The following is a 27,426-nucleotide window of genomic DNA, read 5'->3' on the forward strand; positions in this document are numbered from 1 at the left end:
GACAAGCCTATGAAACATTAACGCACTTAAGGAATGTGCATCTTAGTTCAATCAAGTATACCAGACCAAATGAGCAACCCCTGCCCAAAAGCAAAGAAGGGAAGGCAGGAAGGAACAGGAGATCCGGACAAACGAGCTCAGGGTGGATGGGGGAGAGTGCTGAAACATTGTGGGGATGGTAACCAATGTCACAAAACAATTTGTGTATAAAATTTTGAATGAGAAACTAATTTGCACTGTAAACTTTCATCTAAAACAAAATAAAATAAAAAATGTTACTGAGATATCTTGATGTACTATTTAAGAATCCTGGTCAGATAAAGAAACCCTGCTGGTGTAGTGGTTAAGAGCTACATCTGCTAACCAAAAGGTCGGCAGATCAGATCCACCAGGTGCTCCTTGGAAACCCTATGAAGCATTTTTACTCTGTCCTTTGGGGTCATTATGAGTCAGAATTGATTCGACGGCAACGAGTTTGGCTTTTGGTTTGGTCAGATAAATGCAACTTATAAATCTGACGAAAATGCCCTAAATAGAATTTTCATAATGATCATTATCATAAACTCTGATATTATTATCAGTGTAACTTACATTTCCTGTCTTTAACCAAGAGTTCATTATAAGAATAAAAATAATTTAAAGGCACTGTGATGATCAACATTCAAGTGAAGCTAGAATGGACTGAGTGACTATATCATGAGCCAGTTCACTAATTTCCACTGATTCACGCATATTCGGTAGATAAGCTCTTGGAAACTCTCAAACTATTGTTTTGAAAGAAGAAAATTTTAAGTAATTATTAAATGGTTAAATATATACAAATTAATGACATGAACCTGTGGAACATCCATGGTAGCTAGAACACTGCATTTTTTTTTTTTTATTAACTTTTATTGAGCTTCAAGTGAGCGTTTACAAATCAAGTCAGACTGTCACATATAAGTTTATATACACCTTACTCCGTACTCCCACTTGCTCTCCCCCTAATGAGTCAGTCCTTCCAGTCTCTCCTTTCGTGACAATTTTGCCAGCTTCCAACTCTCTCTATCCTCGCATCCCCCCTCCAGACAGGAGATGCCAACACAGTCTCAAGTGACCACTTGATACAATTAGCTCACTCTTCATCAGCATCTCTCTCCTACCCACTGTCCAGTCCCTTTCATGTCTGATGAGTTGTCTTCGGGGATGGTTCCTGTCCTGTGCCAACAGAAGGTTTGGGGACCATGACCGCCGGGATTCCTCTAGTCTCAGTCAGACCATTAAGTCTGGTCTTTTTATGAGAATTTGGGGTCTGCATCCCACTGATCTCCTGCTCCCTCAGGGGTTCTCTGTTGTGCTCCCTGTCAGGGTAGTCATTGGTTGTGGCCAGGCACCATCTAGTTCTTCTGGTCTCAGGATGATGTAAGTCTCTGGTTCATGTGGCCCTTTCTGTCTCTTGGGCTCTTAGTTGTCGTGTGACCTTGGTGTTCTTCATTCTCCTTTGCTCCAGGTGGGTTGAGACCAATTGATGCATCTTAGATGGCCACTTGTTAGCATTTAAGACCCCAGACGCCACATTTCAAAGTGGGATGCAGAATGTTTTCATAATAGAATTATTTTGCCAATTGACTTAGAAGTCCCCCTAAACCATGGTCCCCAAACCCCCGCCCTTGCTCCGCTGACCTTTGAAGTATTCATTCTATCCCGTAAACTTCTTTGCTTTTGGTCCAGTCCAGTTGAGCTGACCTTCCATGTATTGAGTATTGTCCTTCCCTTCACCTAAAGCAGTTCTTATCTACTAATTAATCAGTAAAAAACCATCTTCCACCCTCCCTCCCTCCCCTCCCCCTGTAACCACAAAAGTATGTGTTCTTCTCAGTTTATACTGTTTCTCAAGATCTTATAATAGTGGTCTTATACAATATTTGTCCTTTTGCCTCTGACTAATTTCGCTCAGCATAATACCTTCCAGGTTCCTCCATGTTATGAAATGTTTCACAGATTCGTCACCGTTCTTTATCGATGCGTAGTATTCCATTGTGTGAATATACCACAATTTATTTACCCATTCATCCGTTGATGGACACCTTGGTTGCTTCCAACTTTTTGCTATTGTAAACAGAGCTGCAATAAACATGGGTGTGCATATATCTGTTTGTGTGAAGGCTCTTATTTCTCTAGGGTATATTCCTAGGAGTGGGATTTCTGGGTTGTATGGTAGTTCTATTTCTAACTGTTTAAGATAACGCCAGATAGATTTCCAAAGTGGTTGTACCATTTTACATTCCCACCAGCAGTGTATAAGAGTTCCAATCTCTCTGCAGCCTCTCCAACATTTATTATTTTGTGTTTTTTGGATTAATGCCAGCCTTATTGGAATGAGATAGAATCTCATCGTAGTTTTAATTTGCATTTCTCTAATGGCTAATGATCGGGAGCATTTTCTCATGTATCTGTTGGCTGCCTGAATATCTTCTTTAGTGAAATATGTGTTCATATCCTTTGCCCACTTCTTGATTGGGTTGTTTGTCTTTTTGTGGTTGAGTTTTGACAGAATCATGTAGATTTTAGAGATCAGGCGCTGGTCGGAGATGTCATAGCTGAAAATTCTTTCCCAGTCTGTAGGTGGTCTTTTTACTCTTTTGGAGAAGTCTTTAGATGAGCATAGGTGTTTGATTTTTAGGAGCTCCCAGTTATCGGGTTTCTCGTCATCATTTTTGGTAATGTTTTGTATTCTGTTTATACCTTGTATTAGGGCTCCTAGGGTTGTCCCAATTTTTTCTTCCATGATCTTTATCGTTTTAGTCTTTATGTTTAGGTCTTTGATCCACTTGGAGTTAGTTTTTGTGCATGGTGTGAGGTATGGGTCCTGTTTCATTTTTTTGCAAATGGATATCCAGTTATGCCAGCACCATTTGTTAAAAAGGTATCTTTTCCCCAGTTAATTGACACTGGTCCTTTGTCAAATATCAGCTGCTCGTACGTGGATGGATCTATGTCTGGGTTCTCAATTCTGTTCCATTGGTCTATGTGTCTGTTGTTGTACCAATACCAGGCTGTTTTGACTACTGTGGCTGTATAGTAGGTTCTGAAGTCAGGTAAGGTGAGGCCTCCCACTTTCTTCTTCTTTTTCAGTAGTGCTGTGCTTATCCGGGGCATCTTTCCCTTCCATATGAAATTGGTGATTTGTTCTCTATCCCCTTAAAATATGACATTGAAATTTGCATCGGAAGTGCGTTAAATGTATAGATGGCTTTTGGTAGAATAGACATTTTTACTATGTTAAGTCTTCCTATCCATGAGCAGGGTATGTTTTTCCACTTAAGTATGTCCTTTTGAATTTCTTGTAGTAGAGCTTTGTAGTTTTCTTTTGTATAGGTCTTTTACATCCTTGGTAAGATTTATTCCTAAGTATCTTATCTTCTTGGGGGCTACTGTGAATGGTATTGATTTGGTTATTTCCTCTTCGGTGTTCTTTTTGTTGATGTAGAGGAATCCAAGTGATTTTTGTATGTTTATTTTATAACCTGAGACTCTGCCAAACTCTTCTATTAGTTTCAGTAGTTTTCTGGAGGATTCCTTAGGGTTTTCTGTGTATATAATCATGTCATCTGCAAATAGTGATAACTTTACTTCTTCCTTGCCAATCCGGATGCCTTTTATTTCTTTGTCTGGCCTAATTGCCCTGGCTAGGACTTCTAGCACGATGTTGAATAAGAGCGGTGATAAAGGGCATCCTTGTCTGGTTCCCGTTCTCAAGGGAAATGCTTTCAGGTTCTCTCCATTTAGAGTGATATTGGCTGTTGGCTTTGCATAGATGCCCTTTATTATGTTGAGGAATTTTCCTTCAATTCCTATTTTGGTGAGAGTTTTTATCATAAAAGGGTGTTGGACTTTGTCAAATGCCTTTTCTGCATCAATTGATAAGATCATGTGGTTTTTGTCTTTTGTTTTATTTATGTGGTGGATTACATTAATGGTTTAGAACACTGCATTTTTTCATAGGTTCAAAAGGTAGCCCTCAACAACGTATTTAGCTAATAAGTGGCAGGGATAGTCAGTATTTGCAGTGGAATAAAAGGCATTTTTAATGCTAACAATCAAAATAGAAAACAATGTTAAGGACAATATTCTTTTTTTTAAATTTTTATTGTGCTTTAAGTGAAACTTTATAAATCAAGTCAGTCTCTCATACAAAATTTTATATACACCTTGCTATATACTCCTAGTTGCTCTCCCCCTAATGAGACAGCACACTCCTTCCCGCCACTCTCTCTTTTCGTGTCCATTCTGCCACCTTGTGACCCCCTCTGCCTTCTTATCTCCCCTCCAGTCAGGAGCTGCCCACATAGTCTCATGTGTTTACTTGATCCAAGAAGCTCACTCTTCATCAGTATCATTTTCTGTCCCATAGTCCAGTCCAATCCCTGTCTGAAGAGTTGGCTTTGGGAATCGTTCCTGTCTTGGGCTAACAGAAGGTCTGGGGACCATGACCTCCAGAGTCCTTCTAGTCTTAGATTATTAAGTCTGGTCTTTTTACGAGAATTTGAGGCCTGCATCCCACTGCTCTCCTGCTCCCTCAGGGGTTCTCTGTTGTGTTCCCTGTCAGGGCAGTCATTGGTTGTAGCCATCCATTATCTAGCTCTTCTATTCTCAGGCTGACGTAGTCTCTGGTTTATGTGGCCCTTATCTGTCTCTTGGGCTCATAATTACCTTGTGTCTTTGTTGTTCTTCATTCGCCTTTGGTCCAGGTGGGTTGAGACCAATTGATGCATCTTAGATGGCCACTCACAAGTATTTAAGACCCCAGACTCTACTCTCCAAAGCAGGATGCAGAACGGTTTCTTAATAGATTTTATGCCAATTGACTTAGATGTAGGACAACATTCTTGTATGCTGGGTCTTATTTATAGGAACATGAGCTCATAAAATAGCTTTCGTGTAGTGAGCACACAAGGTATGAGGGAATGTACTAATTAATCTTCACAATTCCATGAGGTTAATAATGTTTTCTCATTACAAAGATAAAAAAGTAAGGCTCTGAGAAATCAACTAACCTACCTGTGATAAAATAGCTAGTGTCAGAGCAGTATCCAAACACAGGTTTGTCTGACCCGTAAGCTTGTGGTATTTCAGAGACCTTCCCCAGCCTCCATAAAGTTACAGGAATTTAAGCTGAGTTCAGACATTTAAAATATTTGTATCATTGTTTCCATTATAAAAGTAGTTCATGTTTATTGGGAAAAAAATTGGTCAGGAAATGTGTAAACTCGTATGGTTCTTGATTCATACAGCCATACCACCTTCTATAAAGCTCTTTGAAGGACAGTATCAGATGTGGATGGTACTTATGTCTTCGGAATTTAAGTACTTCATTGACAAAACGCATGCTACTAGTACTAACCCTGGTGGTGTGGTGGGTAAGTACTCGGCTGCTACTCAGAAGGTTGGCAGTTTGAACCCATAAGCTGCTCTGAGGGAGGAAGATATGGCAGTCTGCTTCCATAAAGATTACTGCCTGGGAAACCCTGTAGGGTAATTCTGCTCTATCCTGTAGGATCGCTGTGAGTCAGAATTGACTAAGTGGTGACAGGTTTGGTTTTTTTTTTTTGTTGTTGTTTAATACTACTCTCATACATACTAATCATGGCTAAAATTGTTCAGGCTCATAAGTGAAAGAAAAATAAATTATTCTGCAGTAACTGGGTAAGGATGGAAACAGAGGGAAGAATGGAGTCATGTCACTCTCCTACTCAGCATTTTTTAATTCCTCCCTATTGTCTAAGGCAGTGGACCCCATTAAGATACCTTTTTAGCACTGAAAAACTTCAAGGACATGACAGGAGTATACTTTAAAAATACATTAATTAGGAAAAATATATATAATGATAAAAAGTTGGTAGAAATTCAGTAATGTTTTTAAAATGATACTGTAGTCTATTAGTCATTTATTATACATTGGAAATAGTGTCTATTTCAAGGTAATTGTTTATTGTATCTAGAGCCTCCTCGATATGCATGTGAATTTATGGACTCCTTACGATACTTATGGGGCCTAAGCTGCAGTGACCTTATAGGCTAGCTATGGACACACAGATTGAACTGCACAATTCAGGAGACAACCATACACATGGACAACAATGGATCTACAAAGATCTGTGTCTTGTGTACTTGGTCAGACCTAGCACACAGTAGAGGCTCAGCAAATAATTCTTGAATGCAAGTGTTTTGTATAACATACTAGTACAGTTATGACCTAACCTTTCTTAATTTTCCAGCCTTATTTCTTGTTTTATGAGAAAAAGCATTTGCGTTTCATGCTCAGTGATACTGAGCACACACTATGCTGTTTTTCATGCCTCCAAGCCTTTTTTAATACTGTTTCTTTTGCCTAGAATTGCTCTGCCTCTTGATTATTTAACCTTCAAGTCCCCCTTAAGCCATAGGTCCTTTGTGAAACCTTCAGTTATTTCCATGGAGTTTTGGGTTACCCCTTTCCATACGCCTCTCCTGTGCTTTATAGATGGCTGGGTTACAACAGTTATTTTGTGGTGGTGGTATTATTCTTGTGGCTGGCTGTCTCCCCCAGACTGTGAGCTCTTTGAGGGTAGGGTTAGTACTATGTCTTTTCAACTTGGCGCAATACCTGAGACATAGTAAGTACATAAATATTTGTTCAGTGAATGAATATGTGTACTTGTAGAGAATTGCAAATGGTGATATTAACAGATGTGAGTTGTGAGAGAGGGGAAAAAGAAAGATTAACACTCTGTACAGGGGAAAGGGGTTTGATGGGTGAGAAATGTTTGATCAAATAGTTTTTCTTAATATCCTAAGTGTACTATTCACCCGGGATAAATGTTTCTGTCCAGAAGAGTTTAGCAGGAAGAGTTGGGGAGGAAGCCAAGTGACTTTGGGATTAGTTGCAAAGCAGTATCCTTTTGTATAAACACTTGCAAGTCATTTGTCTGTAATTTGTAAAGGTGTTCTTCCAGAGAGTTGAATATTTAAACTTAGACAGTAAAAAATCAGTTAATAGTAAATAAACAGAAGTGAGTAGTTTTTTTTAAAGTATTAATTCTGTATCAGAATCTTTTTTTTTTTCCTATCTCCAGTTCTCTTTTGTGTATACATTTTTCTTAGATCTCCAGCACCTTAATGTCTGTTCAGTGTCATATTTTCCTTTTTTAAGGGCGTTAAAAAAGTTTGAATGTTCTTGATTATGTAATATTATTTTCTTTTCATAGGCCTTGTAACCTTTGTCAAATCATTTCACCTCCCTGTGCCTCCATTTTTTAGTCTGAAATGAATAGGTTGTGTTAGATCCTCTCTGAGATTTCATCCACCTCTTTAAAAAAAAAAGTCATATGATACTATTTTTAGCTTCATGTGATACGTAACTAGAGCCCTTAAGTTTTGAGTAACACTGCAAGCAAGTTAAAAGTAAGTACGACAGTAGATATACTCTACAGTTGTAGTACTATTGAGACGTGGGCAAGCTGCGGTTATAGGTTTAAATTTTGTGCAAACTTGAGTTCTTACCTCCATGAATGTATTATCAAACTTTTCATGCCAGGGATCCTTCGTTTAAATTATAAGATTTGCATAGTACTTAAGCATTTAAAGGCATTTTCACACATGTTCCAATTATTCCTTACTACCACTCTGTCAGTTTGTCGTATGGTGATGGCTTGCATGTTGCTGTGATGCTGGAAGTTATGCCAGCAGTATTTCAAAAACCATCAGGGTCACCCGTGGTGGATAGGTTTCAGTGGAGCTTGCAGACCAAGACAGACTAGGAAAAAGGACCTGGCAATCTACTTAAAAAATCGGCCAGTGAAAACCTTATAAGTAGCAGCAAAACATTGTCTGATTTAGTGCCGAAAGATGAGTCCCTCAGGTTGGAAAGCACTCAAAGTATGACTGGGAAAGAGTTGCCCCTCAAAGTAGAGTCAACTTTAATGATATAGGTGGAGCAAAGTTTTCAGGACCTTTATTTGCTGTTACAGCATCAATCAAAATGAGAAGAAACAGTTTCAAACACCCATTAATAATCGGAATATGGAATGTATGAAGTATGAATCTAAGAATTTGGAAGCTGTCAGAAATGAAGTGGACATTCTGCTAACTCAGAACTAAAGCCACTCCTGAAATCCACCTTTCAGCCAAAGATGAACCAAAAACCCTAAAACAGGCTGATAAAACAAATGATAGCACAAGTGAGAAACCTGCTTCTTAGTTCAATCAGGTACACAAGACCAAATGAGCAACACCTGCCCAAAAGCAAAGGTAGGAAGGGACAGGAAAACCAGACGAATGGAAATGGGGAACCTGGGGTGGAAAAGAAAGGGAAAGAGTGCTTACATGATGTAGGGATTGCAACCAGTGTAACAAAACAAGTTGAAAATAAATATTTGAACGAGAAACTAGCTTGAGCTGTAAATCTTAACTTAAAACACAATAAAATCTAAAAAAAAAAAATGAAATGGAACGCTTGAAAATATATTTCTTAGGCATTAGTGAGCTGAAATGGACTGGTATTGGCCATTTTGAATTAGAAAATCATTTGGTCTGTTTTGCCAAGAATGACAAATTGAAGAGGAATGGTACATTTATTGTCAAAACGAACATTTCAAGATCTCTCCTGACGTATGATAGCATAATATCCATACACCTATGAGACAGACCAGTTAAAACAACCATTACTCAAATTCATGCACAAACCACTAATGCCAAAGATGAAGAAACTGAAGATTTTTACCAGCTTTTGCAGTCTGAAATTGATCAGACGTGTGGTCAAGATGCATTGATAATTAGTGGTGACTGGAATGTGAAAGTTGCAAACAAGAAGGACCGGTAGTTGGATAATGTGGCCTTGGTGATAGAAACGACGCCAGTTATCGCACGATAGAATTTTGCAAGACCCACGACCATTCATTGCACGTACATCTTTTCAACAATGTAAACAGCGGCTGTACACGTGGGCCTCAACAGATGGAATACACAGGAATCAAATCAACTACATCTGTGGAAAGAGACGATGGAGAAGCTCAGTGTCATCAGTCATAGCAAGACCAAGGGCCGACGGCAGAACAGACCATCAGTTGCTCATATGCAAGTTCACGTTGAAACTGAAGAAAATTAGAACAAGTCTACAAGAGCTGAAGTACAACCTTGAGTATATCCCACCTGAATTTAGAGACCATCTCAAGAATAGATTTGACACATTGAACATTAATGATGGATGACCAGGCTAGTTGTGGAATGACATCTAGGACATCATATATGAAGAAAGGAAGCATCAAAAGAAGATGGAAAGAATACACAGAGTCAGGTTCAAATGACAATTTGTTGATGTTCATTCATTTCAGAACATAGCATATGATCAAGAACCCATGGTATTGAAGGAAGAAGTCCAAGGTGCACTGAAGGCATTGGTGAAAAACAAAGCTCCAGGAATTGATGGAATACCAGCTGAGATGCTTCGACAACAGATACAATGATGGAAGCACCATTCATCTATCCCAAGATTTGTAATATAGTTACCTGGCCAACTAACTAGAAAAGATCTGTATTTGTGCCCATTCCAAAGAAAGGTAATCCAACAGAACGTGGAAATTATCAAACACTATCATTAATACCACACATATGTAAAATTTTGTTGAAGATAATTCAGAAATGGTTGCAGCAGTACATCAACAAGGAACTGCCAGAAATTCAGGCTGAATTCAGAAGAGGGCGTGGAACAAGGAATATCGCTGCTGATGTCAGGTGGATCACGGCTGAAAGCAGAGAATACCAGAAAGATGTTTACCTGTGTTTTATTGACTTCGCAAAGGCATTTAACTATGTGGATTATAACAAATTATGGATAATGTTGCAAAGAATGGGAATCTCAGAAACTTAATTGTGGCTACAGCAGTGGGCTCAAGCATAGCACTGATTGTGAGGATGGCACAGGACTGAGCAGTGTTTTGTTCTGTTGTATATGAGGTCACTATGAATTGGAACAGACTCAGTGGCACCTGACAGGAGGGACCAGTCCCTAGAAAAGGACGTCATGCTGGATTGAATAGCGGGTCAGAGAAAAAGAGGAAGACCTTCAGCGAGATGAATTTTCACAGTGGTTGGAACCATGGGCTCAAGTATAACAACAATTGTTAGGATGGTGCGGGTCCGAGCAGTGTTTCGTTCTGTTGTACATAGTGTTGCCATGAGTTGGAACGGACTCGACAGCAGGAAACAACAATGTGCTTTTAGGGGCTGTTGAGTCGGCTCCAACTCATAGCCACCTTATGTATAACAGAATGAAATGTTGCCAGGGCCTGCACCACAATATGTTGCTATGTTTCAGTCCATTGTTCAGATAGGAAACATCTACTTTTTTTAACAGTTAAAGCAGATGTGTCTAAAGTTTTCTTGCGAAGTGATACTTTGTTATCACTGTTTCCACTGGAACTTGGGAACCAGGAAGGATGGATAGGTTAAGAGGTTTTCTGCCTTTAGTTGCACAGTGGTTAAGAACTAAGGCTACCAACCAAACAGGGGGCAGGTCAAATTCACCAGTTGCTCCTTGGAGACTCTATGAGACAGTTCTACTCCACCCTGAAGGGTTGCTATGAGTCGAAATCGACTCAACGGCAACGGATTTGGGCTTTTTTTTTTTTTTTTTGGCAATTGGGCCACAGACAAACAACATTTGAGAACTACTAACTTTCCTTGAACTCACAATCTAGAGGGGGAGACAGCCATTAAAACAAATAAAAGTTATACTTTGGATAGCTATATAGAACTATATACGAAGTATAGTGTGGCTATATCTGCCTGTGTATTGGGATGTGAGGAACTGCTTCATGGAAGAGTAGACACATGTATTGGCTCTTGGAGGAAGAGTAGGAGTTTCATAGATGAACAGGTGGGGATGGGCATTGTGAGAAGAGTGAAGAGCGTGTTCGAAGAAAGGGAAGCATGGCTACTATTAGTAACTTCTTTGAACTTCAGCTTCCTCAATAGTAATAGTACTTTATAGAGTTGTGATGATTGTTTTGAAAACACTTTATAAACTGAATTGCTAGACAAATGTAATGGTAAAGATTCCTCTTATCACTTATTTATATTTTTTAACATTTGAGAGCCTTCTGTGTCTGTCTTGTATACCTGGTTTTGATAGCAGGAAAAATCCTTTAATTGCTTATGTAAATATATAACTATTTAAGTTGTAAACTATGTGGTCTGGTGTTAAGAGCAATGTCATAATCCGTGGAATGTAATCCCGCAACCCAAAAGTCATTCTGAATTAAAAACAACTAGCTAATAGAAGAAATCAGAGAGGGAATAAAAAAATTCCTAGAATCGAATGAGAATGAAAAAACACCATATCAAAGCCATTAGGGCACAGCAGAGACCAAAGCTCAGAGGTCAGCTTATAGCAATAAACACACATCAAAAAAGAACAAACCAAAATCAAAACTTTAGCCTTAGAAATTGAACAAATAGGGAACAGCAAAAGAAGTTCATAGGCATCAGAAGAAAGGAAATAATAAATATTAGTCAGAAATAAATGAACCGTTGTTGTTAGATGTCATCAAGTAAGTTCCGACTCATAGTGACCATATGTACAACAGAACGAAATACTGCCAGGTCCTGTGCCATCACGCAGTCATTGCTGTGTTTGAGCCCATTGTTGCAGCCACTGTGTCAATCCATTTCATTGAGGGTCTTCCTCTTTTTCACTGACCCTGTACTTTACCAACCGTGATGTCCTTTTCCAGGGACTGGTCCCTACTGATAACGTGTCCAAAGTATGAGATGAAGTCTTGCCATCCTCACTTCCAAGGAGCACTCTGGCTATACGTCATCTAAGACAGACTTATTTGTTCTTCTGGCAGTCCATGGTATGTTCAGTATTCTTTGTCAACACCATAATTGAAAGGTATAAATTCATCTTCTGTCGTCCTTATTCATCGTCTGCTTTTTGCATGAGTATGAGGTGATTGAACATTCCATGGCTTGGGTCAGGCGCACTTTAGTCTTCAAGGTGACATCATTGTCTTTGAACACTTTAAAGAGGTCTTTTGCAGCAGATTTGCCTAGTGTGACGCGTCATTTGATTTCTTGACTGCTGCTTCCATGGGTGTTGATTGTGGATCCAAGTAAAGTGAAATCCTCGACAACTTCAATCTTTTTTCCTTTTATTGTGGTGTTGCTTATCGGTCCAGTTGTGAGGATTTTTGTTTTCTTTTTTGTTGACATGCAATCTATATTGAAGGCTGTAGTCTTTGATCTTCATCAGTAAATACTTCAAGCCCTCTTTGCTTTCAGCAAGGAATCTTGTGTCATCTGCACATTGCAGGTTGTTAATGAACCTTCCACGAGTCCTGATGCTACATTGTTCTTCGTATAGTCCAGCTTCTCGAATTATTTGCTCAGTGTAGAGATGGAATAAGTATGGAGAAAGGATACAGTCCTGATGCACACCTTTCCTGATTTTGAACCATGCAGTATTCCCTTGTTCTGTTTGAACAACTGCCTCTTGGCCTATGTACAGGTTTCACATGAGCACAATTAAGTGTTCTGGAATTCCCATTCTTCACAGTGTTATCCGTAATTTGTTATGATCCACACAGTCAAATGCCCTTGCGTAGTCAGTGAAACACAAGTAAACATCTTTCTGGTATTCTCTGACATCAGCAATGATATCCCTGATTCCATATCCTCTTCTGAATCCAGCTTGAATTTCTGGCAGTTCCCTGTTGATGTACTTCTGCAACTGTTTTTGAATAATCTTCAGCAAAATTTTATTTGCATGTGATATTAATGATATCATTAGATAATTTCTGCATTCTTTTGGATCATCTTTTCTGTGGAATGGGCACAAATATGCATTTCTTCCAGTCGATTGGCCAGGTGGCTGTCTTCCAAATTTCTTGACATAGACAAGTAGTGCATCTCCAGTACTGCATCTATTTGTTGAAACATCTCAATTGGTATTCCATCAATTCCTGGAGCCTTGGTTTTTGGCAATGCCTTTAGTGCAACTTGGGCCTCTTCCTTCACTACCATCAGTTCCTGATCATGTGCTACCTTCTAAAATGGTTGAACATCAACTGATTCTTTTTGGTACAGTGACTCTGTGTATTCCTCCTGTCTTCTTTTGATGCTTCCTGCGTCTTTCAATATTTTGCCCATAGAACCCTTCAGAATCGCAATTCAAGGCTTGAATTTTTTCTTCAGTTTCTCCAGCTTGAGAAATGCCGAGCATGTTCTTCTCTTTTTGTTTTCTAACTCCAGGTCTTTGTACATTTCATGAAGAAATTGAAGATTTTTACCAACTTCTGCAGTCTGAAATTGATCAAACATGCACTCAAGAGGCACTGATAATAACTGGTGATTGGAATGCAAAAGGTGGAAACAAGAAGGGTGTCTAGTTGGAAAATATGCCTTGGTGATAGAAATGACACCAGAGATCGCATGATAGAATTTTGCAAGACCAGTGACTTCTTCATTGCAAATACCTTTTTTCAATAACATAAAAACAGTGACTATACATGTGGACCTTGCCAGACGGATTACACAGGAATCAAATTTACTACATCTGTGGAAAGACAACGGAAAAGCTCAATATCACCCGTCTGAACAAGGCCAAGGGCTGACTGCAGAGCAGGCAATCAATTGCTCATATGCAAGTTGAAGTTCAAGAAAATTAAAACAAGTCCATGGGAACCAAAATACGATCTTGAGTATATTCTGCCTGAGTTCAGAGACCATCTCAAGAATAGATTTGATGCATTAAACACTAATGACCGAAGACCAGACAAATTGTGGAATGACATCAAGAACATCATACACGTAAAAAGCAAAAGGTCATTAAAAAGACAGGAGAGAAAGAATAAATGAAATGGAGAACAGGAAAACAATAGAATCAATAAGACCAAAAGTTGGTTCTTTAAAAAGGTCGATTAAAATCAACAAACCATCGGCCAAACTGACAAAAGGAAAATAAGAGGAAACAAATAACCCAAATAAGAAATGAGATTGGGGTAATTATAACAGACCCAACTGAAATAAAAAGGATTATAACAGCATACTATGAAACATTGTACCCCAACAAATTTGAGAACCTAGAGGAAATGGACAAATTTCTGGAAACACACTACCAACCTAAAGTAACACAAACTGAGATTGAAAATCTGCAAAGACCCATAACAAGTGAATAGATTGAAGAGGTAATAATAATAATAATAAGGAAAATCCCCCAACAAAACATAAGCCTTGGCCCAGATGGCTTCACTGGAGAATTCTACCAGCCATCCAGAGAAGAGCTCACATCAGTACTACTCAAACTATTTCAGAGCATAGTAAAGGTAGGAATATTCCTGAATTCATTCTGTGAAGCCTTCATAACCCTGATACCAAAACCAAGCAAAGACACCACAAAAAAAGAAAATTACAAACCAATATCTCTCAGGAATATAGAGGCAAAAATTCTCAACAAAATTCCAGCCAATTGAATTCAGCATCTATCAAAAAAAATAATACACCATGACTGAGTGGGTTTCATACCAGGTATGTAAGCATGGTTCAACTTTTAGGAAATCAATCAGTATAACCTACCACAGAAACAGAACAAAAGAAAAGAATCATATCATCTCAGACGATGCAGAAAAGGCACTTGATAAAGTCTAACACCCATTTCTGATTAAAAAAAAAAAAAACTCAATAAAACAGGACTAGAAGGGAAAATCTTCAACATGATAAAGAGCATCTATACAAAACCAGCAACCAACATCATTCTTAATGGAAGGAGGCAGAAAGCATTCCACCTGAGAATGGGAACAAGACAAGGATGCCTTTTATCACTCCTCCTGTTTAACACTGCGCTCGAAGTCCTAGCTAGAGCAGTAAAGCAAGAAAAAGAAATAAAGCACTTCCAAATTGAAAAGGAAGAAATAAATGATCCGACATATAGGAAACCCCAAAGATTCCACAAGAAAACTACTAAAACTAATAGAAAGATTCAGCAGAGTAGTAGAATTCAAGATCAACATACAAAAATCAGTTGAATTCCTATACAGCAAGAAAGAGAACTTCAAAAAGGACATCAGAAAAGCAATATCATTTATAATAGCCCCTAAAAATAATAGGAATAAATCTAACCAGGGATGTAAAAGATGCATACACTGGAGAAAAATGTAGAATAAAATTCAAACTCACAAAAAAAGATCAGACTTACTGGCCTGACACAGACTGGAGAAACCCCAAGAGTATGGCCCCCAGGCACCCTTGTGACTTGGTGCTGAAGTCACTCCTGAGGTTCACCCTTCAGCCAAAGATTAAAAAGGCCTATAAAATAAACAATAATACATGCAGTTCGACCATGTATACAAGACTAAATAGGCACATCAGCCCAGGGGCAAGGAGAAGAAGGCAGGAGAGACGGGAACTGGATGAATGGACATGGGGAACCCAAGTTCAAGAAGGGGAGAGTGTTGACGTGTTGCTGGGTTGGCAACCAATTATCACAAAATAATATGTGTATTGTTTAATGAGAAACTAATTTGCTCTGTAAATCTTCACCCAAAGCACAGTATAAAATAAAAATCAGAAAAAAAGAAGTTATGACAATTCTACAATATTTCCCTAATTAAAAAAAATGTATGATGTCAGGCACCAGAAGAAAACAAATAATAAAAATTAGAGCTGAACTAAATGAATTAGAGAGCAGAAAAACAGTTGAAAGAATTAACAAAGCCAAAAGCTGGTTCTTTGAAAAAATTAACAAAATTGATAAACCATTGGCCAGACTGACAAAGAAATACAGGAAAGGAAACAAATAACCCAAATAAGAAACGAGATGGGCCACATCACAACAGACCCAACTGAAATAAAAAGAATCATATCAAATTTTTACCAAAAATTGTACTCTAACAAATTTGCAAACCTAGAAGAAATGGATGAATTCCTGGAAAAACACTACCTACCTAAACTAACACAATCAGAAGTAGAACAACTAAATAGACCCATAACAAAAAAAAAAAAAGAGATTGAAACGGTAATCAAAAAACTCCCAGCAAAAAAAAGCCCTGGCCCGGACGGCTTTACTGCAGAGTTCTACCAAACTTTCAGAGAAGAGTTAATACCACTACTACTAAAAGTATTTCAAAGCATAGAAAATGATGGAATACTACCTAACTCATTCTATGAAGCCACCATATCCCTGATACCAAAACCAGGTAAAGACATCACAAAAAAAGAAAATTACAGACCTATATCCCTCATGAACATAGATGCAAAAATCCTCAACAAAACTCTAGCCAATAGAATTCAACAACATACCCAAAAAATAATCCATCACGACCAAGTGGGATTTATACCAGGTATGCAAGGCTGGTTTAATATTAGAAAAACCATTAATGTAATCCACCATATAAATAAAACAAAAGACAAAAACCACACGATCTTATCAATCGATGCAGAAAAGGCATTTGACAAAGTCCAACACCCATTTATGATAAAAACTCTCAGCAAAATAGGAATCGAAGGAAAATTCCTCAACATAATAAAGGACATCTATACAAAGCCAACAGCCAACATCACTGTAAATGGAGAGAACCTGAAAGCATTTCCCTTGAGAACGGGAACCAGACAAGGATGCCCTTTATCACCGCTCTTATTCAACATTGTGCTAGAGGTCCTAGCCAGAGCAATTAGGCTAGACAAAGAAATGAAGGGCATCCGGATTGGCAAGGAGGAAGTAAAATTATCTCTATTTGCAGATGACATGATCTTATACACAGAGAACCCTAAGGAGTCCTCCAGAAAACTACTGAAGCTAATAGAAGAGTTTGGCAGAGTCTCAGGTTATAAGATAAACATACAAAAATCACTTGGATCCCTCTACATCAACAAAAAGAACACCGAAGAGGAAATGACCAAATCAATACCATTCACAGTAGCCCCCAAGGAGATAAAATACTTAGGAATAAATCTTACCAAAGATGTAAAAGACCTATACAAAGAAAACTACAAAGTACTAGTGCAAGAAACTAAAAAGGACCTACATAAGTGGAAAAACATACCTTGCTCATGGATAGGAAGACTTAACATAGTAAAAATGTCTATTCTTCCAAAAGCCATCTATACATACAGTGCACTTCCAATCCAAATTCCAATGACATATTTTAGTGTGATGGAGAAAAAAATCACCAACTTCATATGGAAGGGAAAGAAGCACTGGATAAGTAAAGCATTACTCAAAAAGAAAAAGAAAGTGGGAGGCCTCACTCTACCTGATTTTAGAACCTATTATACAGCCACAGTAGTCAAAACAGCCTGGTACTGGTACAACAACAGGCACATAGACCAATGGAACAGAATTGAGAACCCAGATATAAATCCATCCACATATGAGCAGCTGATATTTGACAAAGGCTCAGAGTCAGTTAATTGGGGAAAAGATAGTCTTTTTAACAAATGGTGCTGGCATAACTGGATATCCATTTGCAAAAAAATGAAACAGGACCCATACCTCACACCAAGCACAAAAACTAACTCCAAGTGGATCAAAGACCTAAACATAAAGACTAAAACCGTAAAGATTATGGAAGAAAAAATAGAGACAACGTTAGGATCCCTAATACAAGGCATAAAGAGAATACAAAACATTACCAAAAATGACGAAGAGAAACCAGATAACTGGGAGCTCCTAAAAATCAAACACCTATGCTCATCTAAAGACTTCAGCAAAAGCGTAAAAAGACCACCTACAGATTGGGAAAGAATTTTCAGCTATGACATCTCTGACCAGCGCCTGATCTCTAAAATCTATATGATTCTGTCAAAACTCAACCACAAAAAGACAAACAACCCAATCAAAAAGTGTTCAAAGGATATGAAAACGCACTTCACTAAAGGAGACATTCAGGCAGCTAACAGATACATGAGAAAATGCTCTCGATCATTAGCCATTAGAGAAATGCAAATTAAAACTACGATGAGATTCCATCTCACTCCAACAAGGCTGGCATTAATCCAAAGAACACAAAATAATAAATGTTGGAGAGGCTGCAGAGAGATTGGAACTCTTATACACTGCTGGTGGGAATGTAAAATGGTACAACCACTTTGGAAATCTATCTGGCGTTATCTTAAACAGTTAGAAATAGAACTACCATACAACCCAGAAATCCCACTCCTCGGAATATACCCTAGAGAAATAAGAGCCTTCACACAAACAGATATATGCACGCCCATGTTTATTGCAGCTCTGTTTACAATAGCAAAAAGCTGGAAGCAACCAAGGTGTCCATCAACGGATGAATGGGTAAATAAATTGTGGTATATTCACACAATGGAATACTACGCATCGATAAGGAACAGTGACAAATCTATGAAACATTTCATAACGTGGAGGAACCTGGAAGGCATTATGCTGAGTGAAATTAGTCAGAGGCAAAAGGACAAATATTGTATAAGACCACTGTTATAAGATCTTGAGAAACAGTATAAACTGAGAAGAACACATACTTTTGTGGTTATGAGGAGGGGAAGGAGGGAGGGCAGGAGAGGGTTATTTACTGATTAGTTAGTAGATAAGAACTACTTTAGGTGAAGGGAAGGACAATACTCAATACACGGAAGGTCAGCTCAACTGGACTGGACCAAAAGCAAAGAAGTTTACGGGATAAACTGAATGCTTCAAAGGTCAGCGGAGCAAGGGCGGTGCTTTGGGGACTATGGCTTAAGGGGACTTCTAAGTCAATTGGCAAAAAAATACTATTATGAAAACATTCTGCATCCCACTTTGAAATGTGGCGTCTGGGGTCTTAAATGCTAACAAGCGGCCATCTAAGATGCATCAATTGGACTCAACCTACCTGGATCAAAGGAGAATGAAGAACACCAAGGTCACACGATAACTATGAGCCCAAGAGACAGAAAGGGCCACATGAACCAGAGACTTACATCATCCTGAGACCAGAAGAACTAGATGGTGCCCGGCCACAACCGATGACTGCCCTGACAGGGAGCACAACAGAGGACCCCTGAGGGAGCAGATCAGTGGGATGCAGACCCCAAATTCTCATAAAAAGACCAGACTTAATGGTCTGACTGAGACTAGAGGAATCCCGGCGGTCATGGTCCCCAAACCTTCTGTTGGCCCAAGACAGGAACCATTCCTTAAGACAACTCATCAGACGTGGAAGGGACTGGACAATGGGTTGGAGAGAGATGCTGATGAAGAGTGAGCTACTTGTATCAGGTGGACACTTGAGACTGTGTTGGCATCTCCTGTCTGGAGGGGAGATGGGAGGGTAGAGAGGGTTAGAAACTGGCAAAATTGTCACGAAAGGAGAGACTGGAAGGAGGGAGCAGGCTGACTCATTAGGGGGAGAATAAGTGGGAGTATGGAGTAAGGTGTATATAAGCTTATATGTGACAGACTGACTTGATTTGTAAGCTTTCACTTAAAGCACAATAAAAATTATTAAAAAAAAAAAGTATGATGTATGTTTGTGAAAGTCAAAGGACTTTTGTCATCCCTAGTAGAATTGGATTGGCCTGTGTTTGCATCCTGGTTTCTCTCCATAAAGAAAGACAGCATGACTGTTAATCCTCACCTTTTACTCTACAGAGAAACTACATGTAATTTTAAGGAATTTTTATAGAAAAACATGTGGCTTAGTAAAAAAAAGTTTTCTGCAAAAAAAAAAAACCTATTCAAAGAAAGGAGCCCTGGTTGCTCAGTGGTTAAGAGCTCAGCTGGTAACCAAAAGGTTGGCAGTTTGAATCCACCAGCTGCTCCTTGGAAACCCTGTGGGGCAGCTCTACTCTGTCCTATACGGCGTCTGTGAGTTGGAATCAACTTGATGGCAATGGGTTGGGCTTGGTTTTATACAAAGGAAACTACAAAACACTATTGCAAGAAACCAAAAGAGACCTACATAAATGGAAAAACATACCATGTTCATGGATAGGAAGACTCAACATTGTGAAAGTATCAGTTCTATCCAAAAAAATCTATTGATATAATATGACCCCGATCCAAATACCAACAGCATTCTTTAATGGGATGGAAACACTGATCACTAACTTCATATGGAAAGGAAGGAGACCCCAGATAAACAAAGCATTGTTGAAGAAAAAGAACAAAGTAGGAGGCCGCACACTAGCTGATCTCAGAACCTGGTATACAGCCGTGGCAGTCAAAACAGTCTGGTACTGGTACAACGACAGACACATAGACCAATGGAACAGAATTGAGAACTCAGACATAAATCCATCCACCTATGTTTAGCTGCTCTTTGACAAAGGACCAAAGTCTGTTAAATCATTAAATGAGGAAAAGAGTGTTTTTAACAAATGGTGCTGGCAAAACTGGATGTCCATCTGTAAAAAAAGAAACAGGACCTACACCTCACACCATACGCAAAAACTAACTCAAATTTGATCAAAGACCTGAGTATAAAACCTAAAACGATAAAGATCCTGGAAGAAAAAATAGGGACAACACCAGGGGCCCTAATACATGCATAAATTCAGTACAAATCATAACTAACAATGCACAAACACCAGAAGATAAACTAGGTAACTGGGAGCTCTTAAAAATTAAACACTTTGGCTCATCAGAAGACTTCACCAAAAGTGTAAAAAGGGAACTTACAGACTGGGAAAAAATACTTCAACACCTCAACAACAAAAAGACAAAAATGGGCAAATGACATGAACAGACACCTCACCATAGAGGACATTCAGGCAGCTAACAGTCACATAAGGAAATGCTCGTGATCATTAACCATTTATGAAATGCAAGTCAAAACTACAATGAGATACCATCTCACCCTGACATTACTGACACTAATCAAAAAAATTGAAAATAACAAATGTTGGAGAGGTTGTGGGGAGATTGAAACTGTCATACATACTGCATGGTGTAACCACTATGGAAAATGATATGGTGCCTACTTAAAAAGCTAGAAATAGAAATAACTGTACAATCCAGCAATTCCACTCCTAGGAATATATCCGGGAGAAATAAGAGCCGCCACACAAATAGATATATGCACACCCATGTTTGTTGCAGCTTTATTCACAATAGCAAAACAGTGGAAATATCCTAAGTGCCCATCAACAGATGAATGGAAAAAAAATTATGGTAAGTGATAAAAAACAATGATGAATCCTCGAAATATGTCACAACATGGATGAATCTGGAGGACATTATGCTGAGTGAAATAAGTCAATCACAAAAGGACAAATACTGTATGAGACCACTATTATAAAAAGTCAAGAAAAGATTTATCTCTTAGTTATCTGGTGCTGCTGTAACAGAAATACCACAAGTGGGTGGCTTTAACAAAGAGAAATTTATTCTCAGTCTAACAGGTTACAAATCCAAATTCAGGGTGTGAGCTCCAGGGGAAGGCTTTCTCTCTCTCTTGGCTCTGGAGGAAGATCCCTTGTCATCAGTTTTTCCCTGGTCAAGGAGCTTCTCAGGCACAGGGACACCAGCTCCAAAGGACACTCTCTACTCCCATTGCTGCTTTCTTGGTGGTATGGGGTCCCCAACTCTCTGCAGGCCACACCCCAGGGAAAATCCTTTTACACTGAATCAGGGATATGGCCTGAGCAAGGGTGTTACGTCCCACCCTAATCCTCTTTAATTGCAGGCAGAGATTATGATTTATAATACATAGGAAAATCACAAAATGGAGGACAACCGCACATGGCCTATCCAAGTTGACACATATTTTTGGGGACGCAATTCAATCCATTACAGTTTACATACAGAAAAAAAACAATATGGTTACAAGGGAGGGGAGGGATCGGAAGGGGAAGTCGCTAACTAGATAGTAGACAAGTGTTGACTTTGGTGAAGGGAAAGACAACACAGTATAAGGGAAGTCAGCACAGGTTGACCAAGGCAAAGTCATAGATGCTTCCTAGAGATACCCAAACACCTTGAGGGACTGAGTTACGGGGGGCTGAGGACTATGGTCTCAGCAGACATCTAGGTCAATTGGCATAACATAGTTAATAAAGAAAATGTTCTGCATCCTTAGTAGCATCTGGGGTCTTGAAAGCTTGCAAGTGGTCATTTAAGATACATGTCTATTGGTCCCATCATGTTGGGAGCAAAGGAGAATGAAGAAAACCAAAGACACAAGGAAAATATTAGTCCAGTGGACTAATGGGCCACATGAACCACAGCCTCCACCGTCCTGAGCCCAGAAGAGCTACGTGGTGCCCGGCCACCACCATTGATCTCTCTTACAGGGATCACAGTAGAGGGTCCTGGACAGAGCAGGATAAAAATGTAGAAAATTCAAATTCACGAAAGAAGACCAGACTTACTGGTCTTACAGAGACTGCAGGAACCCCCAAGACCATGGCCCCGGACCCCTGTTAACTCAGAAGTAAAGCTGCTCCCCAAGTCCACCTTTCATCCCAAGATTGGAGAGGCCTGTAAAACAAAAAATAACATGCTTCTTAGTTAAATGATGTATACAAGACCACATGGGCAACACCTGTCCAAAAGGAAAGAGGAGAAGGCAGGAAAGGGATAGGGAACTGGAGGAATGGACATGGGGAACCTGGAGTGTAAAGGGAAATGGGGAGAGTGCCGACACATTGGCGGGATTGCAACCAATGTCACAAAATAATTTGTGTACAGATTTTTTAATGAAAAACAATTTGCACTGTAAACTTTCACCTAAAGTACAATAAAATTAAAAAAAAAACTTTTAAAAGTCATTCTGAAATAACTCAAATTCTTTATTAGCATTTTTGCAACATTGTGAAGTAGAGAGCTCACAAATACACTTCTCAAAATTCCCCTTTTACCACCTATCTGCTTCCCGCACATACACTAGCTGCACTCTGCCTTCGCCCTGAAAACTACCCCAGAATGCTTTTCCCAACCCAGTGCATCATTATCAGATGATAAAAGCTCTGGGGAAGGTAAGACTGCATATGGAAAACATATAAGAGCAGTGGTAAGAAGCTGCATTTATGGCCAATTCAGGAAAACATAAGTGTATGTGCTACCTAAATATATAATTTTCATTCAAAATTAGTATAATTTCATTGATCTAATGAAAAGCCTTTTCATAATGTATGAACGCATACATTATTGAAAAATATGACCATCGTCAATAAAAATGGGCACTCTTGTTTGAGCAATACAATATTTTAAAAGGAGAAACTTGGATTTTTTCATTTCCACAAATTTTAATTTTTGTATTTTTTCCATTTTTGTCAAGTATTTAATTCAGAAAGAACATATGAAACATTTGTGTAAGCCATGAAACATAGTAGACATACCTAAATAGCATCCAATTTAAGGCATAGTACACTGATATTTTTTTCCTGTGTCCCATTTCTCTGTGCCGCCTCCTCCCTCCTGCGATGTGACTGTTATCCCTTTTTTTTTTTAATAAATCATACTCTTGCTCTTCTATATGGATTTACCATATTATTTAATTTAGAATTTTTCTGATCTTACATTCTGAAATAAGTTTTCAGGCAATATCATTTCCTGTGCATGTATAAATACATAATTCAAATCCTGCTGTTTGTATTTAGGTTAATATTTCATTGTTAGTATTTTGCTGTCATTAAAAATTCTTCAGAAACAAATTACTGCATTATCTGTAGAGTTGATATACTGTAATTTGCTTACCATTTTACCTTTTTTTTTTTTTTGGCGAGGAAAACTGATTTATCTCTTTGTGGCAATACCTTTGTCTGTAAACCAAACCCATCGCCATCGAGTCAATTCCAACTCATAACGACCCTATAGGACAGAGTAGAACTGTCTCATAGAGTTTCCAAGGAGTGGCTGGTGGATTTGAACTGCCAATTTTTTTGGTTAGCAGCCAAGCTCCTAACCATTAGGCCACCAGGGCTCCCCTGTTTGTAGCTTCAATTATTTTACAGATAAGGGAGATTTTTCTTTTTGGTAATTTTGGAATTCTTGGTTGGGAAATTACTGGATCAGAGAGTATGGGTGTTTTTAAGACTGTCATTAAATCTTTTATGTCCAGAAAAATGGTGCCAATTTCTACTCTGACCACTATGAAAGGACACATGTGGGCTGACGTTACTTGAATAGTTCACAATGTCAGGATTATATTCTGTTTCAGAAAAAATCATGTTAACAACAACAACAAAACACACAAAAAACAATAAAAATGGGCTGTGCTGTTGTTTCAGGCTGGAATTGTCTTTCCTGTTTGCCATAGGATATCTTTTCAGCCATTGTTCAGGGACCGTGTCATTTGGCCAGCTGTACTTGTGATGGTTAATTACAGGGCTGAGTCATCTATTCTCATCACTCTCCCTCTGAGAGTTTATCCATTCTTCTGACTTCAGCTGTCACCACTAGGGGGTGATTGTCAAATACATATTCAGCTCAGCGCTTTCACCAAGGATTCCATGAGTGGTTCAAATGGCTAATGTGCTTACCAGCCAACTGAAAGTTTGTTTAGCGTCAAGCCAGGGGCTCCTCAGGAGAAAGTCCTGGCAGTCTACTTCTGAAAACTCAGCCGCTGAGAACCCTGTGGAGCACATTTCTACTCTGACACCCATGAGGTTGCCAGGAGTCAGAATAGGGTCGATGGCAACTGGTTACTAGTCTTTCACCAAAGTAAAGTTCCGTTTCTGTAATTGCTTAAGCAGACAGACTCTCTATGACCATAACAAATTCCCCTGAAGAAATAATCCCTTGCCTTGTCTTCTTACAGTGTTGTTAGTGAGATCATGAGAGTATTAACCAATTTTATTTTCTAATTTTTTGTGACAATTTCAGATTTATAAAAAATTGCAAAACCAGTACAAGGATTTCCCATGTAGCTTTCCCAGATTCGTAAAATGTTGACATTTTACCCTGTGTTGTTTTCTGCACTCTGTCTCTCCTGTACATACACACACACACACACACACACACAGACACTTATTGTTTTTCCTGGTTAACTGTTACTTTAAATCTTGGTGTTAATTTTGCCCCCCCCCTTTTTGTCCTTCATCTGAGGGGGTTTTGTGGGGTAAGAGAAAGGGCATGGTTTTTAGAATTTTAAAGACCTCGGGTCTTTAAACTAGGTAAACTTGGGTATATTGCTCTTTCTGAGCTCCAGTGTCCTCATACAAAATGGTGTCTGGTGTACCAGTCCCAAAGGCTGTTGTGAGGGCTAAATGAGAGGATATGTGTCAAAAGTATGCTGTATGAATATTGGTCAGTCTTTCAAAGAACATCTGCCTAGTAGAGTGCCAGGCATTGTGCTAGGTACTGGAGATTCAGAAATAGCAGCTATTTCCTGTTCAGTCACTACATTTTGTCAATTCTCCCTTCAAAATATTTTCATTTTGATTTTTTTTCCATTTTTATTCTCTCTACCCTAATCCATAGCATCGTCATCTCATGTCTGAGCTACTCTAACAACCAGCTGGTCCCTAAGTAATTTTTTTGGCATTTATATCAATGTAGACTAATAATTATTCTAACTGCTTGAGAGATGGTGTGATATTGTGGAAAAAGTATGGGCTTGTAATCGGTAGATCTGAGTTTGTATTTGTGGCCCCTCTTCTTACAAGTATTGTGATACTGGGCAAGTCACTTTGCCACTTTCCTAATTTGAACTTACTCTTTTTTTTTTTTTTCTTATAACAGGTGAATACCAGGGACTGTGCTGGGTACTAGGGAAATAAGGAAAGGGTTAGTAGGTTCCTTGAACTTGAACTGCTCATGGTCTAGTGGGGGAAACGGACATAATCGTAAATAGCTGTGGTATATGAAGGAATTGTGAAAAAAACTGGCTTTGGAGTCAGACATTAAAAAAAAAAGGCAGGATACATAGTGCCTAAAAGCCCGGACTTAATTCTGGAGTGAGATTGCCTAGGATCTAATTCTGGTGGTACCGTTTATTAGCTGTGTAACCCTGGCCAACTTACTTAACCTCTCAAAACTTCAGTTTCCTTGTCTGTAGAATAGGAAAACCGATGGAATTTAATTTATAGGCTTTATTTAATTTTAATTTATATGTATGTATATATATATATATTTTTTTAATAACTTTTATTAAGCTTCAAGTGAACGTTTACAAATCCAATCAGTCTGTCACATATAAGTTTACATACATCTCACTCCCTACTCCCACTTGCTCTCCCCCTCTTGAGTCAGCCCTTTCAGTCTCTCCTTTCTTGACAATTTTGCCGGCTTCCCTCTCTCTCTATCCTCCCATCCCCCCTCCAGACAAGAGTTGCCAACACAATCTCAAGTGTCTACCTGATATAATTAGCTCACTCTTCATCAGTGTCTCTCTCCCACCCGCTGACCAGTCCCTTTCATGTCTGATGAGTTGTCTTCGGGGATGGTTCCTGTCCTGTGTCAACAGAAGGTCTGGGGAGCATGGCCGCCGGGATTCCTCCAGTCTCAGTCAGACCATTAAGTTTGGTCTTTTTATGAGAATTTGGGGTCTGTATCCCACTGATCTCCTGCTCCCTCAGGGGTCCTCTGCTGTGCTCCCTGTCAGGGCAGTCATCGATTGTGGCTGGGCACCAACTAGTTCTTCTGGTCTCAGGATGATGTAGATCTCTGGTTCATGTGGCCCTTTCTGTCTCTTGGGCTCTTAGTTGTCCTGTGGCCTTGGTGTTCTTCATTTTCCTTTGCTCCAGGTGGGTTGAGACCAATTGCTGCATCTTAGATGGCCGCTTGTTAGCATTTAAGACCCCAGACGCCACATTTCAAAGTGGGATGCAGAATGTTTTCGTAATAGAATTATTTTGCCAATTGACTTAGAAGTCCCCGCAAACCATGTTCCCCAGACCCCCGCGCTTGCTCCGCTGACCTTTGAAGCATTCATTTTATCCCGGAAACTTCTTTGCTTTTGGTCCAGTCCAATTGAGCTGACCTTCCATGTATTGAGTGTTGTCTTTCCCTTCACCTAAAGCAGTTCTTATCTACTGATTAATCAATAAAAAACCCTCTCCCACCCTCCCTCCCTCCCCCCCTCGTAACCACAAAAGTATGTGTTCTTCTCAGTTTATACTATTTCTCAAGATCTTATAATAGTGGTCTTATACAATATTTGTCCTTTTGCCTCTGACTAATTTCGCTCAGCATAATGCCTTCCAGGTTCCTCCATGTTATGAAATGTTTCAGAGATTCGTCACTGTTCTTTATCGATGCGTAGTATTCCATTGTGTGGATATACCACAATTTATTTACCCATTCATCCGTAGATGGACACCTTGGTTGCTTCCAACTTTTTGCTATTGTAAACAGAGCTGCAGTAAACATGGGTGTGCATATATCTGTTTGTATGAAGGCTCTTGTATCTCTAGGGTATATTCCTAGGAGTGGGATTTCTGGGTTGTATGGTAGTTCTATTTCTAACTGTTTAAGATAACGCCAGATGGATTTCCAAAGTGGTTGTACCATTTTACATTCCC

At 39.1% G+C, this 27,426-nt stretch overlaps 1 protein-coding gene across 3 annotated transcripts in view; it reads left to right on the plus strand.

Annotated features, from left to right (window-relative positions):
- The window catches only part of ZYG11B (zyg-11 family member B, cell cycle regulator), a 130,235-nt gene that overhangs the window by 6,004 nt on the left and 96,805 nt on the right, over positions 1-27,426 (plus strand). The window contains exon 2 of one of the 3 annotated variants that reach the window (XM_064281980.1): positions 13,270-26,713. The exons of the other annotated variants lie outside the window; for them this stretch is intronic. Within the exon in view, the coding sequence (XP_064138050.1) occupies positions 15,833-18,466 (2,634 nt within the window). The 5' untranslated portion in view covers positions 13,270-15,832 and the 3' untranslated portion in view covers positions 18,467-26,713. Of the gene's footprint in view, positions 1-13,269; positions 26,714-27,426 lie in introns of those variants that run through there. 3 annotated transcript variants of the gene reach the window in all.

Source organism: Loxodonta africana, chromosome 3 (genome assembly GCF_030014295.1).
Source record: "Loxodonta africana isolate mLoxAfr1 chromosome 3, mLoxAfr1.hap2, whole genome shotgun sequence".
Classification (NCBI taxonomy): Eukaryota; Metazoa; Chordata; class Mammalia; order Proboscidea; family Elephantidae; genus Loxodonta; species Loxodonta africana.